The 24899-nt window shown below is 38.7% G+C and overlaps 2 protein-coding genes and 2 long non-coding RNA genes across 4 annotated transcripts; 2 read left to right on the forward strand and 2 right to left on the reverse strand.

Moving 5' to 3' along the window:
* The first annotated feature begins 544 nt into the window (after nucleotides 1-544).
* LOC149947147 (uncharacterized) lies at nucleotides 545-18794 on the forward strand. The gene is made up of 2 exons (XM_090171590.1): nucleotides 545-640; nucleotides 14955-18794. The coding sequence occupies exon 2, from the start codon at nucleotides 14976-14978 to the stop codon at nucleotides 18696-18698; it is 3723 nt and encodes a 1240-aa protein (XP_090027716.1). The 5' UTR covers nucleotides 545-640; nucleotides 14955-14975; the 3' UTR covers nucleotides 18699-18794.
* Nucleotides 2232-2876, reverse strand: LOC149947148 (uncharacterized). Its single transcript, XR_016480637.1, has 3 exons — nucleotides 2690-2876; nucleotides 2475-2572; nucleotides 2232-2421 (listed from the first exon to the last, which is right to left on the reverse strand). It is a non-coding gene; the product is annotated as an uncharacterized LOC149947148 (long non-coding RNA).
* A 1964-nt stretch (nucleotides 18795-20758) lies between the features above and the next one.
* On the reverse strand, nucleotides 20759-23053 carry LOC149947149 (uncharacterized). Its single transcript, XR_016480278.1, has 2 exons — nucleotides 22965-23053; nucleotides 20759-21032 (listed from the first exon to the last, which is right to left on the reverse strand). It is a non-coding gene; the product is annotated as an uncharacterized LOC149947149 (long non-coding RNA).
* Nucleotides 22455-23518, forward strand: LOC149947150 (uncharacterized). The gene is made up of 2 exons (XM_090171323.1): nucleotides 22455-22830; nucleotides 22978-23518. The coding sequence occupies exons 1-2, from the start codon at nucleotides 22822-22824 to the stop codon at nucleotides 23464-23466; spliced, it is 498 nt and encodes a 165-aa protein (XP_090027449.1). The 5' UTR covers nucleotides 22455-22821; the 3' UTR covers nucleotides 23467-23518.
* Nucleotides 23519-24899: the final 1381 nt, after the last annotated feature.

Genomic DNA, 24899 nt, shown 5'->3' on the forward strand with positions numbered 1-24899 from the left:
AAGGTAACATCGATTTCGAGTACAATAGGTTAAGGTAACATCGATTTCGAGTCTATAGTAAGTTAAGGTAACATTGATTTCGAGTATAGTGGGTTAAGGTAACATTGATTTCGAGTATACTCTCTGATTCTTACTATTTAAAGTCCAATTTGTGTTTTCAATTGTCTCACCATTTTATTTAAATGGCTACAACGACGCGAACAACATCCACAATTACGATAGCTTATCCGATCCTAAAAAAGGCTATGTTAAAAAATAGCGTTCTTCCGCTTTTTCGATAGAGAGAATCTCCTTTCTGGCCCACCTCGGCTCCAAAACGGCATTACTCGGTCATTGTAAATAACAGAACTGTGTTCAAGGTCACTCTGGAAAGAAGGGATCGCTGCGGTGCTGCCTCCTAGCCGCCCCTGAAATAAGGCAGTATGATATCTTTATAGCGAGAAGTCGACGACATCGGTCGAGCGCATGCGCGTTAATTCAAAACTAAAACTTTCGTCGGCTGCCGTCAGCAGTAATCTCCGAACTATAATTTCATACACATAGTAGAACTAACGCTACGAGTTTATCGGCAACTTCTTTTCAGTGTTTCATTTTATATACGAGTGTCTGCCGGTAGTACAATAACTACGATTCGTAAAAGGTAATTAAATTTTGTAATAATTTTTTCTGCTTCCGCAAAATGTATTGTTTGGGCTTAGAGTACCGCATGACCGGCGACGTTTTAGACAACTTAGACCCACGAATCCACGATAGAAAACTATTAGCGAGAAGTTCCGAGAACGTGCAAGGAAAATTGTCTGAGCACAGTAAGAATCACTAAGTTTTCCAGTTTTAGACCTTCTTACTAAGCGTTATTTTAGCGTGGGCTTATTCTATTAATACTAAATATCATGTGTAGATCAATATTTTTTTTCCAACTTTAAAATGAAAGCGTGTTAAATTGTTTAATGTTGCTCTTAACTTCATGAGAAAAAGCTTAATTATAAGGTTTTTGTCACGACCGATTTGCACATGCTCTATAAAGTGATGTTATATCGCTCTCGTTGATTGGCGGAAGTTGAGCTGTGAGTAACATGCCCCCCCCCCCCAGAAAATTAACTATTATTAAAAATATTTCATAGTTGTTTGACAAAGGCAATTAATACACGCAAGGTTAAGGGGAATCAGGGAATTTTAAGAATGTGTTGAAGGTAAGGCAATTTGAAAATAGACCTAAAAATTAAGGACATAATTTGAGCATTCTATCTATTTTGAAGCTTATAATTTATGAAGGTTATTTTACTGTAGCTATGTGTTAAATTCTGTGATTATGATAATTTTTGAAACGTTGCAATTAAATGTTTTTATTTCGTTAAAACATAACCTTTATTTTAAAATAAAAGTGGATTCTGTTATTGGTAAATAAAAAGTAAAAATATTGTCTTATTCGAGCCTTTAAAAAGGCCAGGGAAAATATCTAAAAATTATAAGGTGAAAGTAAGGAAATATTAATTTGTAAGTTAGAGACTAGTCGGGCCGCCTTTTTTTTATGCCCAACCCGACTCGACAAAAAATTAAATAAAATTTTCTCGATCCGAACCGAAAACGCGCCCTTTACTGATACCATAAGTGTTCAATATTGTTAAATAAGTGTGACACTTCCTATTCTTCACATGAAAAAGTTTTACTGAGAGTTATTCACAAGACAGACTGCATTACGGGCTTCGTCGCCGTTTTGCGTCCGCTCCAGCGTTGCCAACTCCCAAAATTGAAATTATAGTATCGAAGCCCAAAAATTATCGTACTTTCTAGAACATTACAGTACATAAGTACGGCCAACTTCGATTACAGGTTATAGCGTGGTAGCAATTGTTCATAGTTGGCCGTTATTTTGGCGCAAATTTTATATTTATATATTGCCATATTATAGGCCACATTCATGTTTTTTGTTTTTTAGAGCTATTACCAAGTTACTAGTTAGTAAAATAAGTTTTTATCTTTTGGAATATTTATTTACTCATATTTTCAGGTACATTACATATTTTTGTAAATATCACATTTGATTATTTTATCACTTTAAAGATTGAAGCTTTTTTTACACATCACCTAGCATAACTTCGCAATTGTCAACATTTTCGCCAATATTTTTAAATTTGTACATTTCAACTTTAAATTTCTGAAATTATCGCACAAATATCCGAAATATCGTTAAATTATCGCAAAAAGCGTACTATATAGTACGCGATTGAAATTATAGTACGTAAAAAATTGAAAGGAGAAATTATCGCAATGTACTATAATTATAGTACGGTTGGCAACGCTGGTCCGCTCGCTCCCGAATCACATGTAGCCTTTGACAGCGCCTCGCTAGAGGGAGATTTTCTTCTGGTGATGACGTCACTCCGTTACTAGCTCTCAGTAAAATATCCTCCAAAGTGAAAACTTATAGAATTATATTATAGATTTATGCTGATAAATCCTAAATCAAGAGTTACCATTTTTGGAAACTTTCAATGCGTAACTCAAATCTTTCTGGTCATTATCGACAATTTAAATCCACCCAAAAACCCATTCGGTTAAAAATGGCAAGGTCCTTTAAACAAAAACGTCACGTCCTATATTACTCTTGGCCATAAAAGTAGTGAAATCAAATAACGGGCAAGATCTGTAATTATTAAAGTAAACCGATAGGTTTACTGTTTATTCTTACCCTCGACTCCTGCCTTCCACTCCATCCCCGTTTAGCTGTTTATCCCGTACCCTATCGCAGAGATGGGCAAAAATTGCGAGCGCTCAAATTTGAAAATAACCTAGTAATGAACGAGCACTTAAAATTCGAAAGTCGGCTGATCTTGTTCAGAGAGAGAGATAAACTGAGCAAGCTCAGGGCGAACGCAGAATAGTTTTTTTCACTGGCTGATGAATCACGGCGCGGTGAGCGAGATCGGCCGATCAACGGGCTAATCTTTTCACTTTTGACCGATAATCCCTCTAGCGGCGCGGCAGTTTTTCAGTTGAAAGCGAATAGCGGAATTGGATGTTCAATTTTGAAAACTAGTAGAGGGCGAATCTTGATCACGCTGAGCAATGGGGTGGTTTTATCCTCGAATATCGTTCACCGGGAGGCGAACCTTCATTGAAAATATTCGGTTTTCTCATCGATTTGTCTATTATTTTTTAATAAGTGACCGTTCGAATAATTGTTTACACAACGATTTGTCTATTCTAAAATTGGAAATATCTAGGCGGTAATAGAAACATTACTGTTATACTTTAAATATTCCACACTTTATAATTATTAAACCTAGTTCACACTGTACAATTAATTGGGCCACTTAATTGTATCCAACTATTTGTAAGCCTGATAATTGGATAGTGTGAACGGAGAAAGTGGGATTGTATACAATTTTCTTCCTTACAGTTAGTTAATTAGTTTGATACAATTAAGTGGGCCAATTAATTGTATAGTGCGAACTGGGCTTAGAATACAGTGGCATTATTGGTTCTTTTTGTGATTGTTGTCATCCCCCCCCAATTCGTCCCGGAAACGTTACAATGGTTAACTTGTTCTTTATCATTGTTCGGAATGCATCGGAACCAAGCTTTAACAATGCAAAATATACGATAAAAAATTTCTGGAAACAAAAATGTAATGTACACAAAAAATAAAGTAGTCCATGGGCCGCGGACATAATTTTTAAAGTGCGTAACAACACACTAACTGCCTAACAAAATACACAAGGTTTGAAGAATTATAATACATTTGCGCAGGTCGCCTGCAAAGATGGAATTAAACTTATCCATATAAAATGTAATAATAAAGATTAAATGATATATATAACAAATATATATTAGTTGAAAAAATATATGTTTTATTATAAATATATTATTTATATTTATTATTACGCGTGTTCTAGCCATTCTTTGGACTAAACCCTCACTTGTCCAATGTTGTGTATCCCTCAACCCCTGGTAGACTCATACCCCTCATCAAAATGGTGCCACATGTTAAATTTAACGTAAGCCTAATTAAAATTAATGAGATTAACGTCGATTGGAAACGATTAATATTGATATCGCAATATATATATGCAAATTAAATTAAAACTTTCAACGCTCCAACGCTGCCACCGTTGACTCCGTTTCCTAGTTGTTGAAAGTACCCTAGGACTATGATATAGAATCGGGAACCAAGTTCATATCAATTCTTTATTCAACGAAATGAAAAAATCCGACAATTGAAGAAATAGCATTTTGCAACTAAAATTAATTAAACAACGCCAGTCTACATCTCTTAGGGAAACCACTATTTGTCCTGAAAGTTCGTGTTGTCCTAATGTGACCATGGTACCGTCACATACGGTTTTTGTTCTTTGCTATATAACTATATAATAGTACCGAAGTACTTTTATTCTGATTTTTTAGAGATGAGTGGGGTTGGCCACTCATTCAAATGATTTGTAGATAATAAAGCAAGGTTACTAGCCTTTAGAACACCATTATTCGTTAGGGTGTGCCTACAGTGCCTTGTATTGTAGTTTTTACTGTTTTATACGATTAAACGATGACACTTTTGGAAATTGGGAGGGTGGCAAATTCGTGATGCGCCCCGAGCGTCAAAGGGTCTAGGTACGCAACTGGTCGAGTGTGAGAACAGCTTTGAAAAATGCGAAAAGAAAACTCGCGTATAAACCTCTGTAAACTAGTGTTCGGAATTGTTTATTCATTATCCACAAATTTTACGATTTATTTAAAAAACGTTGGTAAAAAGAATATCATTTTAACTTATTTAATTATGTTTTTTACGCAACCAAGCATTTATTTGAATAAAAGTGGTATTTATTTAAATAATTGTTTGTTTTATTTAAATAATAGGCTTATTCACTTCCGATTATTTAAACATTTTACAATTTTTATTCAACTATTGGTTAGTTAAATAAATATTATTTAAATATAGCTGAGCTTATTTTATTCATGGACTGCCGACCTCTACTGTAAACACACGGATTAACAATGTTGGAAGTTGCGGGGGTTTGTATACTGCTCCAAAAAATTAGATTTATAATTAAGCAACGTAAATGCAAAACTAGGTTATATGGAAACCACAACTCTTCAAATATATGGGTAGCAGAACCCTACTACTGATGGTCTCACCTTTGACGCAAGCCACTCAACCCAGCAGAAGGTGCAGCAATGGGTGGACCAATCCCCACTTCGCACACAGCAGTGGGATTTAGAATGGATGCTATAGCAACTCCAGCCGACACCCTACCTACGTAGGTAAAGAGTCAAACCCATTGGAGAGAGCTCCTAAAGGGGAACGACGAGCACACAGCAGCCCGCATAACCCGGCACAGCTGGCACCGGAGATCCCGGTGGATCCGCCGTGCCCTCATACGGAGGCTCGCCGCCCCACAGCAGGCTACCCAATCCGCCGAGGCGACCAGTTTGCCTGGACCCTCTCCGTTAGCCTGAACCGAAGTTCAGTATCCAGCCCAAACCTGACCGAAGTCGGAGGTGGAGATAGGACCATTTGATCAGAGCTAACATCTCCCAGTGCGCCACCGCCCTTATGGGTTACAAGAGCCGGACCCCGACTCCCCGGTAAAGCCATCAGTTATTGCACACTCTATGCCATTTAGGGCCGGGACAAAGTAGAGTAGTGTAATTTTTTCCTCATCAAATTTTATGTCTAAATAAATTTGAAGTGACTTAATTTCATCAATTGGGAGCTTAAAAATTGAACGCCGAAAACAGGTTGGTTGGAATCTTTGTTATTTTTTAGCTTGATGACCACCCAGGTTTATTTCTTCGTTCAAAGCGTATTAGACGTAGAATGTGGTAGCGCACATTTTTCTTATTGGAACAAAATTTCAAAACACAATGGTTCTCGAGATAGAAGTGAAGAGAAGCACATTGTGAAAAACTAAATGAAAAGAGACTTAAAACGGTTTTAAAATTCACAATTTATTTATTTGAAAAATCCTACGTTTCGGAGGAACTGTTCCTCCTTCTTTTTTTTTTTTAGAAGCTCGTTATAAGCGATTGTAACGGGCGGGACAATTCAGTCCGCTCGTCCATTTGATTAATCAGGTGCGAGATATGTGTTACGGCCACGCCAACGGGGGGATACTTGGGGATAGGGTTGGGACACCCGTGGCGGAAGTATGACAACCACCCGTTGGGGGATTAGTGGTCGTCCTCACACGGCCATCCACAAACTCTGCCTCCCGGACGCCTGGGATTACAGGAGTGAGCCACTACTCCCGGCTGTTCCTCCTTCTTCAGGGATTTTTACAAGTCTCGAGATAGATTTTGAATGACCTTGAAATTATCATCGTCCAATGCCCCCTACGCCTGCTATGTGACCCGAAAAATTCAAAATCCTAGCTAAACCGATTTTGAGTTATTCGCCCTGGATCGTTTTTTAGTGGACTCCCTGTATCACTGAAACTGCTCGCGTGTACGAAGCACTTTAATTACTCTATGGTCACAATATAGAGCGATGTATACTTTGCTCATAAGAAATATATAATTCTGCTTTTGCTTATACTCCGCGCAGTAAAGCCATTTGACCACTTTGTATTTTGTACTTCCGTCTTCAGACGGTTCAAACGACACTTTATGTCTCCATATACGTCACTTCGCAGTTTAGAGGTGCCTGCCACGCTTCCGTTTGAAAATCCGTTTGTCCGGGAACTGAGTTTTCAAGTCACCTGTGAATTCTACCAAACTATGTAGCCTACCGGGTAACCGATAATCGGATAAAAAAATTAGATTAACCGATGCACTGTTCATTTGCGAAAACCTAGTATATTACGAAAACGAATGAGATAAAGGTTATGTTGTTTTTATCTGATAGAATGTCTACTTTATTTATTGGATAATTTACCCAATGAACAATTTTTTTTCAGATAGACCTACTAATTAGATAAACTTGATAATTGAATTTTGATCATACGCGACGGTTTATTTATACAGATAAGAGGGGTCAAAGGTGAAACGTATAAAATTAAATGTTCCGATTAAGCTTTCTTTATCTGAATTGGTAGATAATACGAAGGTCTATTTTCATGGATGATATCACCATTGATGACTTTTTATTGGATTATTTCTACCAATAGCGCTAAAGCCAATCATTACATCTTGGAGCGCAACTTGCTAAAGAAATGGTACAATCATTTTTTAAAACATATTACAGGTTATTAAACTCATAAGTTACATAAGTTATGATTTAAAAACGCTGTAAATATATTTTAAAAACTAATTATAGTATCGATTGTAATTAATTATATTCCACTATTTCATAAAAAAAATTGCCACACATCTTAACCGACAGAAGTGTTTACAAAGCATAATGCTTGTCCACTTCATCGGTGTGTACCACATTTTCGCAATATTGTATAATACGATACTAAAATGACGATTAGTTCCCGCCCCCTCCCGTAGATATTGAGTAACATGGAACTAAACCCTCGTAAAACTTTAAATTAAAATTGATTTTATCTATAAAATGTATGGTTGATTAGTTGGCAACGACCCTCCTACACAATTTTACACGGCTACCAGTCCTGTAAATAAGGCATTAAACGTCGCTAGCTGGCTTGGGACTATGGTGGCGCCTAGGGTTTTAGCCTAGCTAATTATTATTAAATAACCCAGCATAAAAGCATTACAAGCAGGGTCAGGGGCGGACTGGCGCCTTTTTCGTGAGGTGGGCACTGTTGACTTGCGGCCCCCAAATCGCTTTTCAAGCGGCCCCATGTCGAACAAAAAGGTAATTGTGGTCGCGGCCCCGTGGTATAGCGCCCACCTGCCTACCGGGTCAGTCCGCCCCTGAAAAGCGTACAGTTTATCCAAACGCTGAATAATCGGCGAAATGAAAAAAAAAAAACGGCTATCATTTAAGTAATGTTTGCATATTTGGAATAAAAATTAACAGAGATTAACAATTTGTCAGCTGTGCCTTCTAGCGGCAAAATTAGCTTCCTTTTGGGAGCTCGAGGTTTCCTTAGGTGGCATTTGATAGCCCGTAATGGCGTTATTAAGCACTTTCAAAATAATGTTATTTTTTGTGTACATCACATTTTTGTTTCCAGAAATTTTTTATCGTATATTTTACATTGTTAAAGCTTGGTTCCGATTCATTCCGAACAATGATAAAGAACAAGTTAACCATTGTAACGTTTCCGGGACGTATTGGGGGGGACGACGACAACAATCACAAAAAGAACCAATAATGCCACTTAATTGTATCAAACTAATTGAAAGGAAGAAAATTGTATACAATGAACAGGACAATTGTAACAATTGTTCCCACTTTCTCCGTTCACACTATACAATTATCAGGCTTACAAATAGTTGGATACAATTAAGTGGCCCAATTAATTGTACACTCTGTTCAAAAAGTCTTTGACCGTGGGAGATTTCGAACATTTTCGCCCGTCATTTCTTGTATAGTTGCATCAAGTCGAAGCGGACATCGCTAATAGATTAATAAAATGTTTAGCTACAAATTGGCCAAAATCATTTTCTGGATAGACGTATAATTTCGCCTATTTTGGCCTAAAAGAGGGGGTGTCAACTTCTTTATTTTTGATCTAAGGTCATTTTAAACCCGATTGTCATGTTCTCCGGGGTTGATTTATATTTAGAAAGTGTTGGAATTATTCAAATCGACGCATTGGTTCAAAAGATATTCACCAAAAAAGTTTTCACAGAAAATGAGAAATATCTAAACATCTCACTAAGCCATTTAAAATAATAAATGTTGACGGGTTTTGTCGTTGATTCGGGGCATTTTAAAGCCGAATCACTTACTTGAACTGCAAGGTTCGCGCTGAAATAATTTTATACCGAAAAATTACGACCAAGGTATATGCATTTAAAAGAGCTAGGATCGTGGCATATTGATTAAAGCAGGGTAAAAGTGTATTTAATTTAATTGACTTTTAAAATTACCAGTCTAACGCGATCTCAGCTTCAGCCTAGCAAATATCCATACGGTCCTATATTAGTACTAACGATAACGTATACGTATTAAACACATATGAAGTTCAGTGTTTACTAACATACGTAAATAAACTTTTGAAGTCGTCCGTAGGCCTCGTTAGGCGTAATTTTAAGATTTTGGTATTTGGTGTTTGCTAACTTTAGCTGATTTCCCGGGGCGGCACCAGGGGGGGGGGGGGAAACAATTGATATATACCACACGGAATTCTAGGTTTTTATTTCTTTACGTTTTTCAATTAAAAAACAATACGGTGCCCCCCATAAGTTAGTCTGGAGCTGCCCTGGCGATTTCTAGTTAACTTCGTGTAAATGCTCAAAGACTTATTCCAACGTGACGCCAAATCCAGTTTTCGTTAATCGGACTTACGCCTACGCGTAAAATTACTAGGGCGAAAATTGAATTCGTCACGAAACTAACAAAAGTAACCAAGTGGGAACTCGGCTCAACGAAAATGCTACCCAACTTTTATCTCGGGGCGTCGAAATTGCATAGCAGACGATACTACCTTCAATTATCTATTTCGGTTTTAACCTGTTACCTTAAGCGCCTCTCACTTTTCAGGGTGTGGCGCGGAGATTTGTTTTCGTCGTATTAAGATGCCTTCACCTGCTGCAGCGACATTACTTAAAGTTGTAAAAGTTTAAAAACCGCAACATTATAAATGTTTTTATAAAATTTCCCGACCTTTTAAATTTGTAACTTAAATAAACACTTTATTTAAAATTTATATTTTAAAGTTAGTTAACACTTGTAAAATAAATTTAAAATTTTTTCAATATATAAAAAAAAACTTATAAAAATTTAATTTGAGGAACAAGGAGCCCACTTTTAAAAAATCTTTGCCTTCACCTAAATATTTTCTGGCTTCACCCCTGTTCGTTTCTCAAATGAGCACATGAAAATATTTATGTTAACCTTCAATTTGTTACATATTTAGAATTAAACAAAAAATATTACTTCTAGGAACTATAGATGGCGACAAAAACTGTCAACATTTATTATTTTAAATGGCTTAGTGAGATGTTTAGATATTTCTCAATTTCTGTGAAAACTTCTTTGGTGAATATCTTTTGAACCAATGCGTCGATTTGAATAATTCCAACACTTTCTAAATATAAATCAACCCCGGAGAACATGAAAATCGGGTTTATAATGACCTTAGATCAAAAATAAAAAAGTTGACACCCCCTTTTTTAGGCCATAATATGCCAAATTATACGTCTATGCAGAAAATGATTTTGGCCAATTTGTAGCTAAACATTTTATTAATCTATTAGCGATGTCCGCTTCGACTTGATGCAAATATACAAGAAATGACGGACGAAAATGTTCCAAATCTCCCACGGGCAAAGACTTTTTGAACAGAGTGTACAGTGTGAACTAGGCTTAATAATTATAAAGTGTGGAATATTTAAAGTATAACAGTAATGTTTCTATTACCGCCTAGATATTTGCAATTTTAGAATAGGCAAATCGTTGTGTAAACAATTATTCGAACGGCCACTTATTAAAAAATAATAGACAAATCGATGAGAAAACCAAATATTTTCAATGAAGGTTCGCCACCCGGTGAACGATATTCGAGGAAAAAACCCCCCCATTGCTCAGCGTGATCAAGATTCGCCCTCTTCTAGTTTTCAAAATTGAACATCCAATTCCGTCAATCGAGAAGATATTTCTCGACGCCCCGCTATTCGCTTTCAACTGAAAAAATGCCGCGCCGCTAGAGGGATTATCGGTCAAAAGTGAAAAGATTAGCCCGTTGATCGGCCGATCTCGCTCACCGCGCCCTGATTTATCAGCCAGTGAAAAAAACTATTCTGCTTTCGCCCTGAACTTGCTCAGTTGAAAAATCGAGGTAAAAAATTATGAGCGTTCATGTTGGACAGCTGCTCACAATTTTTGCCCACCTCTGCCCTATCGTGTAGCATTGCGCTATATTGTAACATTTACAAGAATAAACACGATTTTTTCAGTTCAGAGAACTGTTTTTGTATATATTCCCTTAAACGTCTATTACCGCGCTGTAGGTCGACGCGGGATGAGAGGTCGGAGAGGTAATAAGGGGAAAGGAAGTAAATGGGGTAGTTGGCAGTGCATAGGAATCGTGACGAAATTCAAATAATAAAAAATACCTTTATTGACACTTTCCCTTTAAACAATGAATTAACAAAATAAAACAAGTTTTACTTACATAAATCAGGCTTTGAACCCTGCTTAATGGGAGACATTGGGATAACGAATTACTTGAATTTTAATTATTTAGGGGCTACTTGAGAGAGAGGGAGATAATATAATTTAAATTAAGAAATTTATTTTAAGGGGATAAAGGATAAAATCTTGACCGTCTGTCACTCTTATCCTAAAAGTTTGAAATATTGGGAGTTATGAGGAGTGTAGTATATCTACTTCTCGGTATGGGATCGAACGATTTATGAGCTCTATATTTCTGGAGGGTAACTTAAAATAACATTTTTTATCGGTCCAAAAAGGGGGGGGGGGGCTCTTTCTGGGATTTTCCATTTTACCGGAGCACAAATGGTAAAATACTTTTGGTCATCTACGAGGGGCTTCGAGAGAGAAAAAGAAAGGACGAGAACAGGATTTTAAGGGGTGAGGCTCAATGGCGACAGATTAGCGGGAGGATTATCGTTTTAGCTTGACGGGTGCTCCAAAGTGGGAGGAGGGAAAATAGGAAAATTTCAACGTTATGATAGATGAACGTCTTCTTTCTGGGGATAATCTTTCTTGATGTCTCGCAGTTCTGGGTGTTTGAAGATGACGAGGACGACTTTGTTTCTCGACAAAGAAGGGACGGAGCCAGGATTGTCTAATACAAACGGGTCGAACTTCGACGACGCGTGGATTGAAAGATTTCTCCTTCGGGAATTATGATTAACCGAAAATTGTTCCTACTAACTTTAAAAAGTCTCTATTTGGGGACGTTGTTGGGCTTGAAACGATATTCGTGCTAAATTTGCATCTTTGAGGGGATTTATTTGGGCATTTCGGCCTCTATTATTTTCACTTGGGGCTGTAGCGTAGAAAAAGGCCGGACTGGGGAAACTCTTCTGTCATAGCCAAACTAGTCTGGTCTCGTGATTCTTTGACATGAGCGGCGGATTCTCTCAGGACGTTTGGTGCTCTTTGGTTTTGTTGTTTTTCAGCTTGGGGAGGGTTGAAAATGTGTGGGGCCGGAAGTGTATGTTTGGGTGTGCTAATTAATTTTGGTTGTGGTTTCGAATGACGTAGAAAGACTTCCACGACTTCGATTCGTCCGGGCTGTTGCTATTACCTTTAAAATAACATCGACGCTTCATTAAGCTTATTTCTGTCCCTTCTTTTTCCCGTCTTTGGGGTGACCAGCGGAAATTTTCCAGGTTCTTGGTCGTCTAAATTGACATGTTTAATGCTACTGATTAAGTATAGTTTCCAACAGGGGGTTGCTGGGGCTCTTTTGGTGCCAAGGAGAGGAGAAGGAGGAAGGTGTGAAACGAGTAACAATGTGAAAGGATTTTAACGAAGCCAAGGCTAACGAATTGGTTTTAAAGGGATTTTAACTTAAATAATTTAATTTAATATCAAAGGGAGTAATATTTTCTTATAGCTTAGGAGAAGGGTTTTCTGGATTACCTAGGGTTTATTTTTCTCCCTCTCTCTTCTATATCGATATGAATTTAATTATTAAAATGATACCATATTTTTATGGATATCTGTTACCTTTTTCCTTGAAGTTAATGAAGGGATCCAATCTGAAACCACTACAAACAATAGTTATCAAGATGCTAACCAATTCTACAACAATGATACCTGAAAACCATATTTAAGGGATTATTTAACATTTTAAGATCTGATAATTTTACTGTTCTCATTGATTCAGGTAATGTAATAAACTTTTCGTGGGTATTTAAGTTGGAAACACATTGGTCAAGGGGAAAATAAATGTTTGCTTTATATTTTATCGTGGCTATTATTATTATATCCCTTTTATGGGGAAAACAATTTTTATTTTAGATTTTTAATAAAAAGGAGATTAACAAAAATTAAAAAAAAAAACTTTTATCAAAAGTAAATGAATATTGAATTTTTTTTTGACTTCAGAAGTATGACATCTGGGGGGTAACACGTCATAAACTGGACTTATTTATCGACAAGTGATGGGCTCTGAAGTAATATGCTAGACCTTGCGCGTCGTTAGTGTTTTACTGAGTTAAAATCCTTTGTACAACCATAAAACATTTCAAAGAGAATGGCTAATATTAGAATCGCATTTTATCAAATATATTATCTACTTTGTTTAAATTTACTCTTTTAAATTAAAACCATAATTAAATAAAGCAGACAAGTTGTTGACTGCAGTAATTACGTCACTGCAGTCAGCAACTTGTCTGCTTTCAGTAATTTGCCAGTTTCAATAGTCGCACCGCCACCTATCGATAATGTACAGAAATGTTCGAGTACCACTATTACGGACAGTTTCAGTAATTTTATGGAGTGTTTTTATTTTGTCTCGGTTGGCCAAGGTGGTACTTTGAGCGAGACAAGAATTAAACACGTGCCAACTTTTATATCACTGCCAAGTTATGTTGACTCTGATGATTGAAACTCGTTTACTATGCTTTTAAGGTAAAAGAGTAAATCTAAACAGAGTAAATAATATATTTCGATCTAAACAATATATGCGCCTATAAATAAAATAAACAAACTTACGGGTCAAAGTGGGGGCTTTCCGGAAATACGAACCACGTGACCTTCAAATCTAAACCAAACGGCGTATAAGACTAAAAAAGTAATTTTTTCTTATACATGTAAATTTGGGAGGGGCTCGAAACTATACCAGATATGAACTTCTGATTTGGAAGGACACAATGGGAGCTTAATTTGATACTGTATACTAAATTGCATTTAAATCGGTTCAGAGTTTTTGCTGTAGAGCGGTCTGCGAGGAGAATATGGAAGAAGAAGAAGAAAAATTAAGCCTAACTTTGCCCCATTACTACGAAACGTCGCCTCAACGTAGTGTTCGTACGGGGACCCCGACCCCGAAAATCCCCGACCCCGACTGCCGCAAATCAAGTCGGGGTTTTCCATTTTTCGGGGTTATGTTTTCGTAGTGTAATTTAAAATTTTCGCGCCGACGCACCCCGCTAAATCCTAAAAATATAAAATAGATATGTTCCTTCTCTCCCTTTTTTTCGTGGGCGACAATAGAATGATCCGAATGACCTTCGGCTGAGCCCGCTGACGCAGTGACGTGGTTCTCGCTTGACGCTTGATTCCGACTTGAGTCGATTTTAAGTTTTAGTTTCATAATTGCCGTTGTTTCGGGCTCTCTCAGTCTCAGCTAAAGAGTGTGGAGTTACAACGTTTGTAAATAACTTGTGAATTTATAAAACAACTTATTTAAACAATTACAATGCCTAAGCTATAGACCTCTATTTTAAAATCTACCTATCTTATCTATTTTTAGTCGATAATACAAAATAACGGTAAAAAATGCCGCCGAAAATATTTTCGGCGGGGTAATCGTCGGCCATTTTCGGTATGGAGATACAGGCCGGAAGGCAGGCAAGGCTGCCAGATTTCGATAGATCAAAAACGGCCAACTCTCTCAAATGTTTTCATTTTCAAAACGAAAATTTTGCGGCGTAGCTATCGACTAAGACTATTACTAATAGTCCCTAGGCTCAGAGGCTGGCTTACACAAGATACACTATCTAATCTTAACCAGTAAAATTGGGGTATTTTTATAATTTTTCTATTCTTAATAAATACAAAGAATTTTCAATCCCCGACCCCGACCCCGACCCCGACTGGTTTTTCGCGGGGTTAGACCCACCCCGACCCCGACCCCGTACGAACACTAGGTGGCAAGCCCTTCATGCCACGCGAGCCAACAGCTCCCTAGTCCTACACTTACTATTTGACATCCCTTTTATAAATAACAACTATTTTTCATTAGGTTGGCCACTGTCTTGGCGAAATGGTTTACCTTGAAGACAACAAGATGATTGGCCGCAAAGGAATGGGATGTCGGATGGACATTGGAGATTTGTACGACGCGGTTAATGACCGATGCGTCGAATCGTCCATTTTTAAAGACTGCAAAGAGGAATTGTTGAAACAGTACTCGAAAGAAACTAACCGAAACCAGAGGCAATTGAGATACGCGTTCGTGGAAAACTACTCCGATCTATACGACGCTTTGGACATCAACCTCGAACAGCAAGCGAGCGTTTTAACCGGGCTGATCACACCTACCGGGGCCTGCGAGATACTGAATGAGAAATTCGAAAGCGATAAAGTACTCCTGAAGTACAGCGTTAGGAATAAAATAACCGAACTCAATGTTTGTGAACCGGAAGTCGCTAGACAAATTACCGAGAACGAAATGAAAAAAGGAGCCACTCATTTGGTGGTAGGAATCGTCCACGGCTACGACGTCGTCATGTCATTCGAACCGAGGTGGGCCGACAATAAAGCCGAAAAATACCATTTGCTCACCGTTTTCGAAGAGTTTGAAGAGGCTTTGAAAGAAGGCAACGCTAGATCCTACCTCAACACCGAAATGAAGTACGTCTCTACCGTCGCCACGAAAGTATATTCCGACATCGATAACAACGATTTTCGAAAAATCGTTGCCAATACCGTTTCAGTAGATTACGTCAAATCGTCACTGTTACTACTTTGTCAACTTGACGCATCCATTATAAGTATACCACTCGTCTACCTCATGCTACCAATCTCTTCCGTATTCGAGAAGTTGGGCAAAGGATATCAATTTAGTACCGATCGATATTATATAAAGTCAAATAGTGGAAAAATTAAAGTATCTCTCACAATTTTAAAAGAGCTGGACAAGACGAAAGAAGCGTTCGAAAAGTTCTATAAATTGGTGGACGCATTGGGACATCACGTTTTCCAAGATAGTACATTCAACGAAATAGTGGCCTTCGGAAAAGAGATGGGAAGCGCATTGTCGAAGCAGAAACAACGCTTCCGAAGATGGATCATTAACGCCAGAACGAAAACTAATACGCAAAATTTCCAACTCCCCGATTCGGAATACACGCCGACGAGAATAACTCAATTTCTCGACAAATATTCCTCAGCGGCCACTAAACTGAAGTGGATTGGAGAACTGGCCGGAAAAGGCATCTTGTTTTGTAAGAGTCGTTATCAACTGACAAACGATTTGGACACCAACGACGAGGTGTATCTCTTTAAGTACGACTCCTCGATGTTTGAAACACCCGAATGGAACGAAGCGTTCTTAAAGTATCTCGAACTTTTACCAGGAAGAAACAAATTTAAATGTACTGATGAAGCGTTCGGCAACGCTCATGGCCACCGACTCTCAATGTCGGCCTGTTCGACAGTTGATTTAACATCTGGTAGTACGGCCTATATAATATTTGAAAGTGAAGAACAGTCGCAATCGCGAATGGGAAATTTATTCGAAGACAATGGTCACCAGGAAAGGGTTTGCGGTATTGAGTATTACGTGGATGGATTAATAGTTAACCAGAAGGTGCTTGACCTTTTCGTTCCTCCGACTTGCAAATGGGATGGCAGATATCAACTAGAAACCGGAAGGTCCATCTGCCAGTCGAGCGCGGTCGTCACGAGTCCTTGTCCTGGTTTCTGGATGGGCCGTTGTAACGAGAAAGAACGAATAAAGTGGATTTGCGAAAGTTGCGGTCATCATTTGCAGTTCGATTTTGGGGAGAACTTTTTCTGCGAGTGCGGACGAGGCCCGGTCGATCGTTGCACGTTCAAGTGCCACTCTTTGCTCACCGGAGTTCAATACATCAAACCCGAAAAACAACAATTTTTGACCCGTCTCAAGAGCACGTTGAAACCGAGAAAAGAGATTAATCTTCTGGTAATGGGAGAAACGGGAGTCGGAAAGACCACCTTCATTAACGCGTTCGCTAACTACTTGACTTATTCCACTTTGGAAGAGGCCGAAGTGTCAGAATTGATCGCGCTCATTCCCGCTTCGTTCGTCATAACTGGAGCTGATTTCCAGTCCAAAGAGGTGACCATTGGTCACGACGACCACGAGATTCGAGAAGTCGGAGCCTCGCAGACGCAGTTCTGTAAATGCTACACCTTTCCGTCGGACAATCAAGTGGTTCGAATCATCGACACTCCCGGAATCGGAGACACGAGAGGAGTGACCTACGACGAGGCCAATTTCGAAAATATCCTCAGCTTTCTCTCCAATTATCCCAGTATTCAGGGAATACTGCTATTACTGAAACCTAATAATTCCAGATTGTCTATTTTTTTCCGCTTTTGCATTCAACAACTTCTGTGTCACTTGCACAAAAGCGCCAGCAACAACATCGTTTTCGTGTACACCAACGCCAGAGGGACATTCTACAGACCCGGAGACACCCACCCACCGTTGAAGGAACTTTTGCTCGGAATTGAACGAAAGGAGCCCTTCGTCAAAATCCAATTGGAAAGACCCACCATTTATTGTTTGGACAACGAATCTTTTCGATTCTTAGTCGCTTTAAAAAATGGCGTTAACTTCAGCAGAGACCACAGACAAAACTTCTCGGACAGTTGGGTTCATTCAGTGTCAGAATGCAATAGGCTATTCGAGTACATTAGTCATTTAACGCCTCATAAAGTGACCGAAACTATTTCTTTGAACCAGGTGAGAAAGCTTATTCTCACTTTGGCCAAACCACTCGGTGACATCAGCCAAAATATCCAGCTCAATATCTCGAACCTACAAGACCAACAACAGAAAATTTATCTCGCCCAAAATGATATATCCAATTTGAAGAAAGTTCTCCACGTTCCTATTGTAGATCTCGAACCCGTGCCTTTCGACCATCCACGAACCGTTTGCACAGCGCCATCTTGCGTTAATATCTATAACGTTGATGGACTTCTGAAGTGTGATTACGTACAAGTTTGTCATTCACACTGCCATTTACAAAACGTCCAACCCGAAGTAATTAATAACGCCGCCTTGATGTATTGCGCGGCCATGGGCGGAAGTAAAACGAACTGCATCCGGTGTAAGCCTAAATGTCCCTACGAGAAGCACATGCACATTTATTACGAGAACAGGCACGTTAAAACCAAGAAAGTAGACGACTCGATCGCCAAAGAAATTAACGACAAAGAGAAGCGCGTACAAGCGGTTCAGGAAATAATATCGCGACTGGAAGAACGTGTCCAGCTACTGAATGCCGAACAGAAACTAATAATGAAGACCAGTGCGAAATTCGGACAGTTCTTGAGACGTAGTGCCATCACCCCTTACAACGACGCCTTGAAAGACTACATGGACTACTTGATTTCCGTCGAGGAGCAAAAAAGAGCGACTGATCCGAGCAAAAAGGCTTTAATCGATGAACTGAAAAAAATGAAACTAGAATACGAGAACGAAATTAGAATAATTCAAGGTTCTTTGGACGAGACCAAACTAATAGTCGTCGACCAGATCACCCTCGAAGATATCAAAAAAAGTGTGGAAAGTATTTACCGTTTACCAATAAACGGGCCGACTATTCAGAGAATGGTGGCCATTATGCAAGGAGGACGCCAAGAGGAACACGCGCTTGTCGCCGAAAAGGTGTATCGACCAAAGGTTTGGTACCATCCTAATAACCTTAAACGAAAAAAGGCCGGCTTCGTCAGAGGCGTCATGAATAAAGTTCAAAGTTTTATTGGTTTCTAATCTTGTTTGATATTATATTTTTGTAACTCTTAATTTACTATAATCGAAATATTTCAATAAAATAATTTTCATTTCTAGGTGATTTTATAGAAATGTAATTCAAGAGCTTACCTGTATTGTAAACCAATCGTAAACAAATACATTGCGTTAGTAGTAATGTATCACCGTTGTCAACAAATTAGATTAGTTAACGGGACAGATTAAATGAATGCTACGAAATAATTAGGTAACGTATTTTAATGAAATTTTAATAAGTAAATATTGCGAAAGAAAATTCTTAAAATTCTATGGCAGTAAGACCCCGCAAATAATAAAATATCTTTATACGCAACACGTCTAGTGATATCTTTTGATTAGGTTTTAAAAGTTTGCGTTGGTAACCCGTGTCTAAAACTTCAACTTTTTAGTTTTCATGGAAGTAACCCGGGAAAATGCTACGTACAATTGACCGCTTGAAAACACTGGTTCAGATAAATAACTACCCACGTGATTGAGGCGCCCAGTAAAATATCGTAACATATATTTTGGCGCGAAGTTTAACTGACGGAGAAGGAATAATTGTATGTGCCACCGTAGAGCGCTCCGAATGGGGCCCAAATAGTGTCACCTGAAAATTTTGGCACGGCGTTAGACCGACGGATAAAACATTGGCAGTTGTCACCTTCCAACGCTTCGAAAAAGTACGAAAAGTTATATATACTAGCAGCTAGTTGATTTCATCAAGAATGTATTTATTTATACTCAGGGAGAATGATTATGTCGAGATTATTTTTAGCGTTTCTCCAATTCCACCCGTTGGAGCCCCCGGTAAGCTCCTCCGCTTTAATAAAATCAAATAATACTGCAATCTCATTGGTTCTTAAAAATTACGTTTTTCGACGCGATTAACGCCGCTGCGAGGACGCAAAAAATAAAGTCTGCCTCCTTTTTTACTCCCCTCCCCCTTAGCGTGACGGGGTTAAGGCCTCAACGTGTCCGTCGATAGTCTCGACATATTCATTCTCCCTGAGTAAAAATAAATACATTCTTGATTTCATAAAGTGAGGTTAGTTTAACTATACCTTTACCAAATGCAATGTCTATTTCCATGAACTACTAATTACTTGAAATCAGCCTAATAACTAACGGCAGTGGCGGACTGGCCATAGAGTGAACCTGCCCGATGGCAGGTGGGCCCCACGGACCGTTCATGAAGTGGGCCCCTCAAACATGATAGCGTTATAGTTGTTAAAGCTGGGGCCCTTTGTCTTCTGGCAGCCCAAAATATTAGACCCAGTCCGCAACTGACTAACGGAATAATTTAATATAAATACAAATCCAAGTGTTTCTGGTAATTTGGAACACTAGGCCCGTCAGCCCCTTTGTTCCCCTAGTGAAATTGTAAAGAAAAGCACGAAATTTTTTTCTTATCGCATTAAAAAACAAAAGCAGCTGCAAGGCTATACGAATAATACGATCCCAATAACCCCCAAATTTCCGACGACGAGGAACCCGGGAATTCATCATCTTCACTCAAAATTTTGTTTTTGTTTTTTCTTCAATCAAACTTCCGTTTTTTAAGAAATTTCGCTAGTTTTTTCTTTGGTTTTTTAAAGCGATAAGACAGAAATTTCGTACTTTTCTTTATAATTTCAGTAGATACGATTTCCCTAGTTAAGATGTCACCACTCCCAACAAATAAAGAAAGGCTGATTATTCCCAAGCTTAATACGCCGCGACGCAATGTTCTGGTATATTTTTTAATCTCGCGGTAGGTCAAATGTTTCTACCCCCTCCAGTGGCGTAGCTAGCAGGGTTGGTACCCGGGGCGGATATCATGGTGTGCTACTTACTAGTTGAAACGTTTAAAAAAGTGTTTTCGAATTTATCTGGTTTGAGTAAGTTTTTATTTTTTTTCACGGTCGGGTGTCCCCCGGTGCGCGCCGCCCCCCTAGCTACGCCACTGCCCCCTCCCCCCGTAGCAGACGTCTGTGGACAACTCTTTCATTTTAAAATTTTAACATTTGTCCCAGCGCCACCTAAAATTATTGATTGTGATTAGAAAATAAATCTTTGATCAGGAAAGGGTAGTATTTTATTAGAAAAGATAAACATTTTATAAGAAATGGAAAAGATTTTATTAAAAAGGTTATTCCACAGAATAGGAGTCGTAAGTTGCCCGGGTCCCGGGAATATATTAATTTCGGACCTCTATAAATCCGTAACTATGAAGTATATTTCGTTTGTTCCGAATCGGGCCCCCGAGACTGCATCGATCCCGGTCATTTGTACCGGCTTCCCCCTCTCTTGTACGGCCAGATTTTACAAGCCTGGAAATTCAAGAGCCACCAATTCCTGTAAATAATTAATTCCAGTTAGAAACGGTAAATAATTATTAAATTACTGGGGTTACGTCGGTGACAAACAATGATACGACACCTTCATAAAGAAGTTCCTTCAAAATATGGAAAAATAAATAAATTACTCAAATTTACATTTTTAAAATTCATGAAATTTCCCGGTCCTTTTTTTAGTAACGTCTATTACAGATATTAGTAGGTAATTACTAGGTCTCCCAAATTAGCGCGAATTTCAAACTTCTGATATAACTCAAAAGTATTCAACAAACAGAAACACTAAAAAATAATTTTCAAAGTGTAAATACAATAATTTGAATTTAAATCAAAAGTAAATTGAACGTCAGTGACAAAGGCATTTACCCAAATCATCTGTCTAAAACAAAATATCTATCATCATTTATGATTACTTTTCGAGGGTTAAAACTGAATAAATTGGCTTAGTTTTGGAAGAAATATAATAATTTTAAGGTTTATGATGCTAATATAATTGAGGCGGGGTTGAGTATTTGTTACTTATTTTGGAGGGTTGGATTTTTCCAAATTGTTACTTTTCTTTATGAGAAGGAGGTGTCGATAAAAGTCAATTTTTACATAACGTTATGTTTGAACCGTCCCTGTGGTAAAAGAATGGCACGCAATATGCTTGAATATTTTTTCCATTTGTGGTAGTTTTTACAGGAAGTATAAACTAAAAACAAATTGTCAATTTACAAGCACCAAGACTGGTTTTTAACCTAACTAGCGCCAATCATCCCTAACTTTTGTTAGACCTGGTTGTAGAAATGGAAAATTGGTTGATCCACAACAAAGATGGAAGCTCACGCGAGCCCTTCATGTCACGCGAGCTAACAGCTCCCTACACTCACTATTATACCGTTACCCCCCGCAAGTTTTTTACTAGTTTCAAATAGTTTAATTCCTTTATGATAATTAAGCTTAAAATAGAGGGTGACGTGATATGGCGTCGCAATATAGTTATTAATAATAACATTTCGAGAACTTGTAGTCTTAGAAAATGGAATTTAATCCGAAGTTAAGTGGTTCGCCTTATCTAATAAAGGCACTTCAGATTTTCATTTTATTGTTTTTGTGTAAACTCATCGAAAAATCGCTAACCCGCTCTTTGTCTTGCTCCTAACGTAACTAGCGCCAACCACTCTTTTGTTAAACCTGGTTGCCAAAATGTGAATTGATTCACCATAAATATGAAAATTTATACTCCCTAACCAAAAAAGGTTTCTTATATGTTGCATATCCTTCGGAAAAACAGAAATGTGTTTTTATATATTAATTTTAGGTTCAAATATATTCAGGTATCAAGCTGTGTTGTTACACTATTAAAAACGTTAAAAGTGTAATTAAGCAATGGTCTTGAATGTGTTTTGGTTATAAAGTAAGCTACTTTTAGGGTGTTAAAATCCCATTAGCGGTAATTTCAAGACCAAACGATTAGAACTATAATTAGTATTTGAAAAAATTAACATATTTTCCATTGATCCGTAATTTCAACAGATGGTCTACTCTAGAATTTTGAACTACAGTTATTTAGCCTTAAATAAAACACTTAAACCGCGGTAAAACGAAGGGAATGCAGTTCCAATTATTGGTATTTCGGTGAGAAGACACTGAGAAGCGCGCGAAGGTGAACGAGAAAATAACTTAATTACGGAGCGCTCGTAGGTGTCAACCAGCGACTATATAAGCGAAAGCGATCCCGCCAAAAGACACTCCAGCTCTCTCGCTCCAATCTAAAGGCAGGCAAGGAATTCAGTCTTCCGACGGATATGTCTCGAGTAAGGCTTTCCTATTGATAAACCACGTGAAATCTTTTTCGTTTGGATTATAACAAATGTTCGCAAATAGTTTTAAAACGCGTGAAAATAACAATTTTAGAAATTAGGTCTGGGGTTAATTTTGTATTATTCACCTTTCGTTTTCAGTTATCAGCTTTCGTTGCTTTGTGCGTCGCTGTCGGAGTAGCGAATTCCGCCGTAGTCGGACTCAACCCGTACAGCCTTCCCGCCGCCCACCTTCTGGGAGCTCCTCTAGTGTATCACTATGGCGTACCCTCTCTGAGTGCCCCTGGTCTCCTCGCCGCCCCAGCCTTGGTCGCGTACGGACCCGCTGGATCCACCGACTCCGTCGTCTCCAACCCGGGTGGTCTCGCCGCCTCCGAAGTACCCGGCGTCAACGCGGGCTCAGACGGAAGAGGCCCGGCCACCGCGTCCGACCTCGTGGGCCCAAGCGTCGTTCTGCAGGGATCCTCCGCCACCCTCGTCGCCTCCACCGGCGTCGTCAAGGGACACGCCAACTCCGGCGCCAACCTCGCTTCTTCCAGGAGCGCCGTAGCCCCCACCTCTGGCGGCGCCAACGTGCCACCTTCCTTCCAAGCCATTCCTAAGCCCGGCCCAGTTGCCCGTTGGGCTTGAGCCTCAGTGTCCCCGGTGCCAAGATAGAGATTTCACGACTGCAATTTGAGATACTGACGACTATGTTCTTATCTGGTATTTCATTGTAAATAAATAATATTTTTAAAACATTTATATTCGTTTTTAATTTATTCAATTCGCATACACGTTCAAAGGCGTATCCATGATTTAATTTCCTCCTACTTACGTTTATCCCCCAAACCCTATAAATATGCCCATGTGTATAAGTCCTCTACCATTTTCGAAACCGATTAACTTAACAGTATCGAAATTAGTTTAAAATCTGGGCAAAAATTTTGAAATAATGTATAAAATATTTAACTTAAAGATGACGACGACATATTTCTGTCGAGCGAAAGTGACACGTAGATTAATATCTATGGCGTTTAAATAAAAATACTGAATCTTAAAATTTTCCTGCTCAACCAATCGAGAGATAATTATTGGGAGTTGTTTCTTACTGGTTTAAATTGAAATTAATTGTATATGAGATACGTTTAAAATAAACAGGGTACACGAAAACAAAGGTTTGTGTTTAGACAATGCTCACAGCCATGCATAGTATGGTTTTAGTATTGGCTAAACACGTTTTTATTTTCGTCTAGTGTCTGGGTTTAGAAAATATTTCTCACATGTGTTAAATTTATATTGTTAATGTTTTCTTTAGTAGTCAAAGTGAAAGCACGCTCAACTAATTTTAAAGAATTTAATTTCACGAAAGTCTAGATACTCCCGACGTTGTGGTTCAAACTTCTAGAGCGTCCCGCTTAACCTCTATTACTAGATAAAATGTATCGAGATGGAGTCTCGATTTCAATCATACATTTTCCTTTCAAATAACCCTCATTTGGGGCCTAGTTTAACCCCCGTTACTCGACGAAGGGAGTTTTCTTCCCCCTCGTAACACCTCTCTCGATACAATGAAGAAACTTGACCACTTGACCAGGCCCAGGTTATAGCAGGGAGTAAGTAAGGTTTCCTCTTATGTTAAAGAAAAGCTCCTCTCCAATACAATGGGGGAAGAAAAGCGGGGTATCTACTAGTTCAAAGCCAGCTAACGCACACGCTCGAATAATAATAGTTTTCCCTAAAGAGGGAAATTTTTAAATTTGGCGCATGCGCGCGGAGAAAACTTGACCAAACGAACTTCACTCCCCCATTTCAAGGGAGAGGGTATAAGCCCCCTATTTCGTCGGCTTCTCCCTTTATCCTTACTCCCTGGTTATAGTAAGGAAACGCGCTGTCGGGGGAAATTATGTTTCAACAGCTAAGGGCGAGCTAGCGTGGTCAACCTTTTTAGAAAGGGAGGCGAAAAGGAAACTGATGCAGGCTAAGTACACGAAGGACACCCGTATAGCCAAGAAGGTATCTCTATCTCAGGGCCATGGGCTATGACACCCAATGGACAAAACGCCTGGAATATAGCACGGAAG

This window comes from Leiobunum rupestre, chromosome 4 (assembly GCF_980474605.1).
Source record: "Leiobunum rupestre chromosome 4, qqLeiRupe1.1.hap1, whole genome shotgun sequence".
NCBI lineage: Eukaryota > Metazoa > Arthropoda > Arachnida > Opiliones > Sclerosomatidae > Leiobunum > Leiobunum rupestre.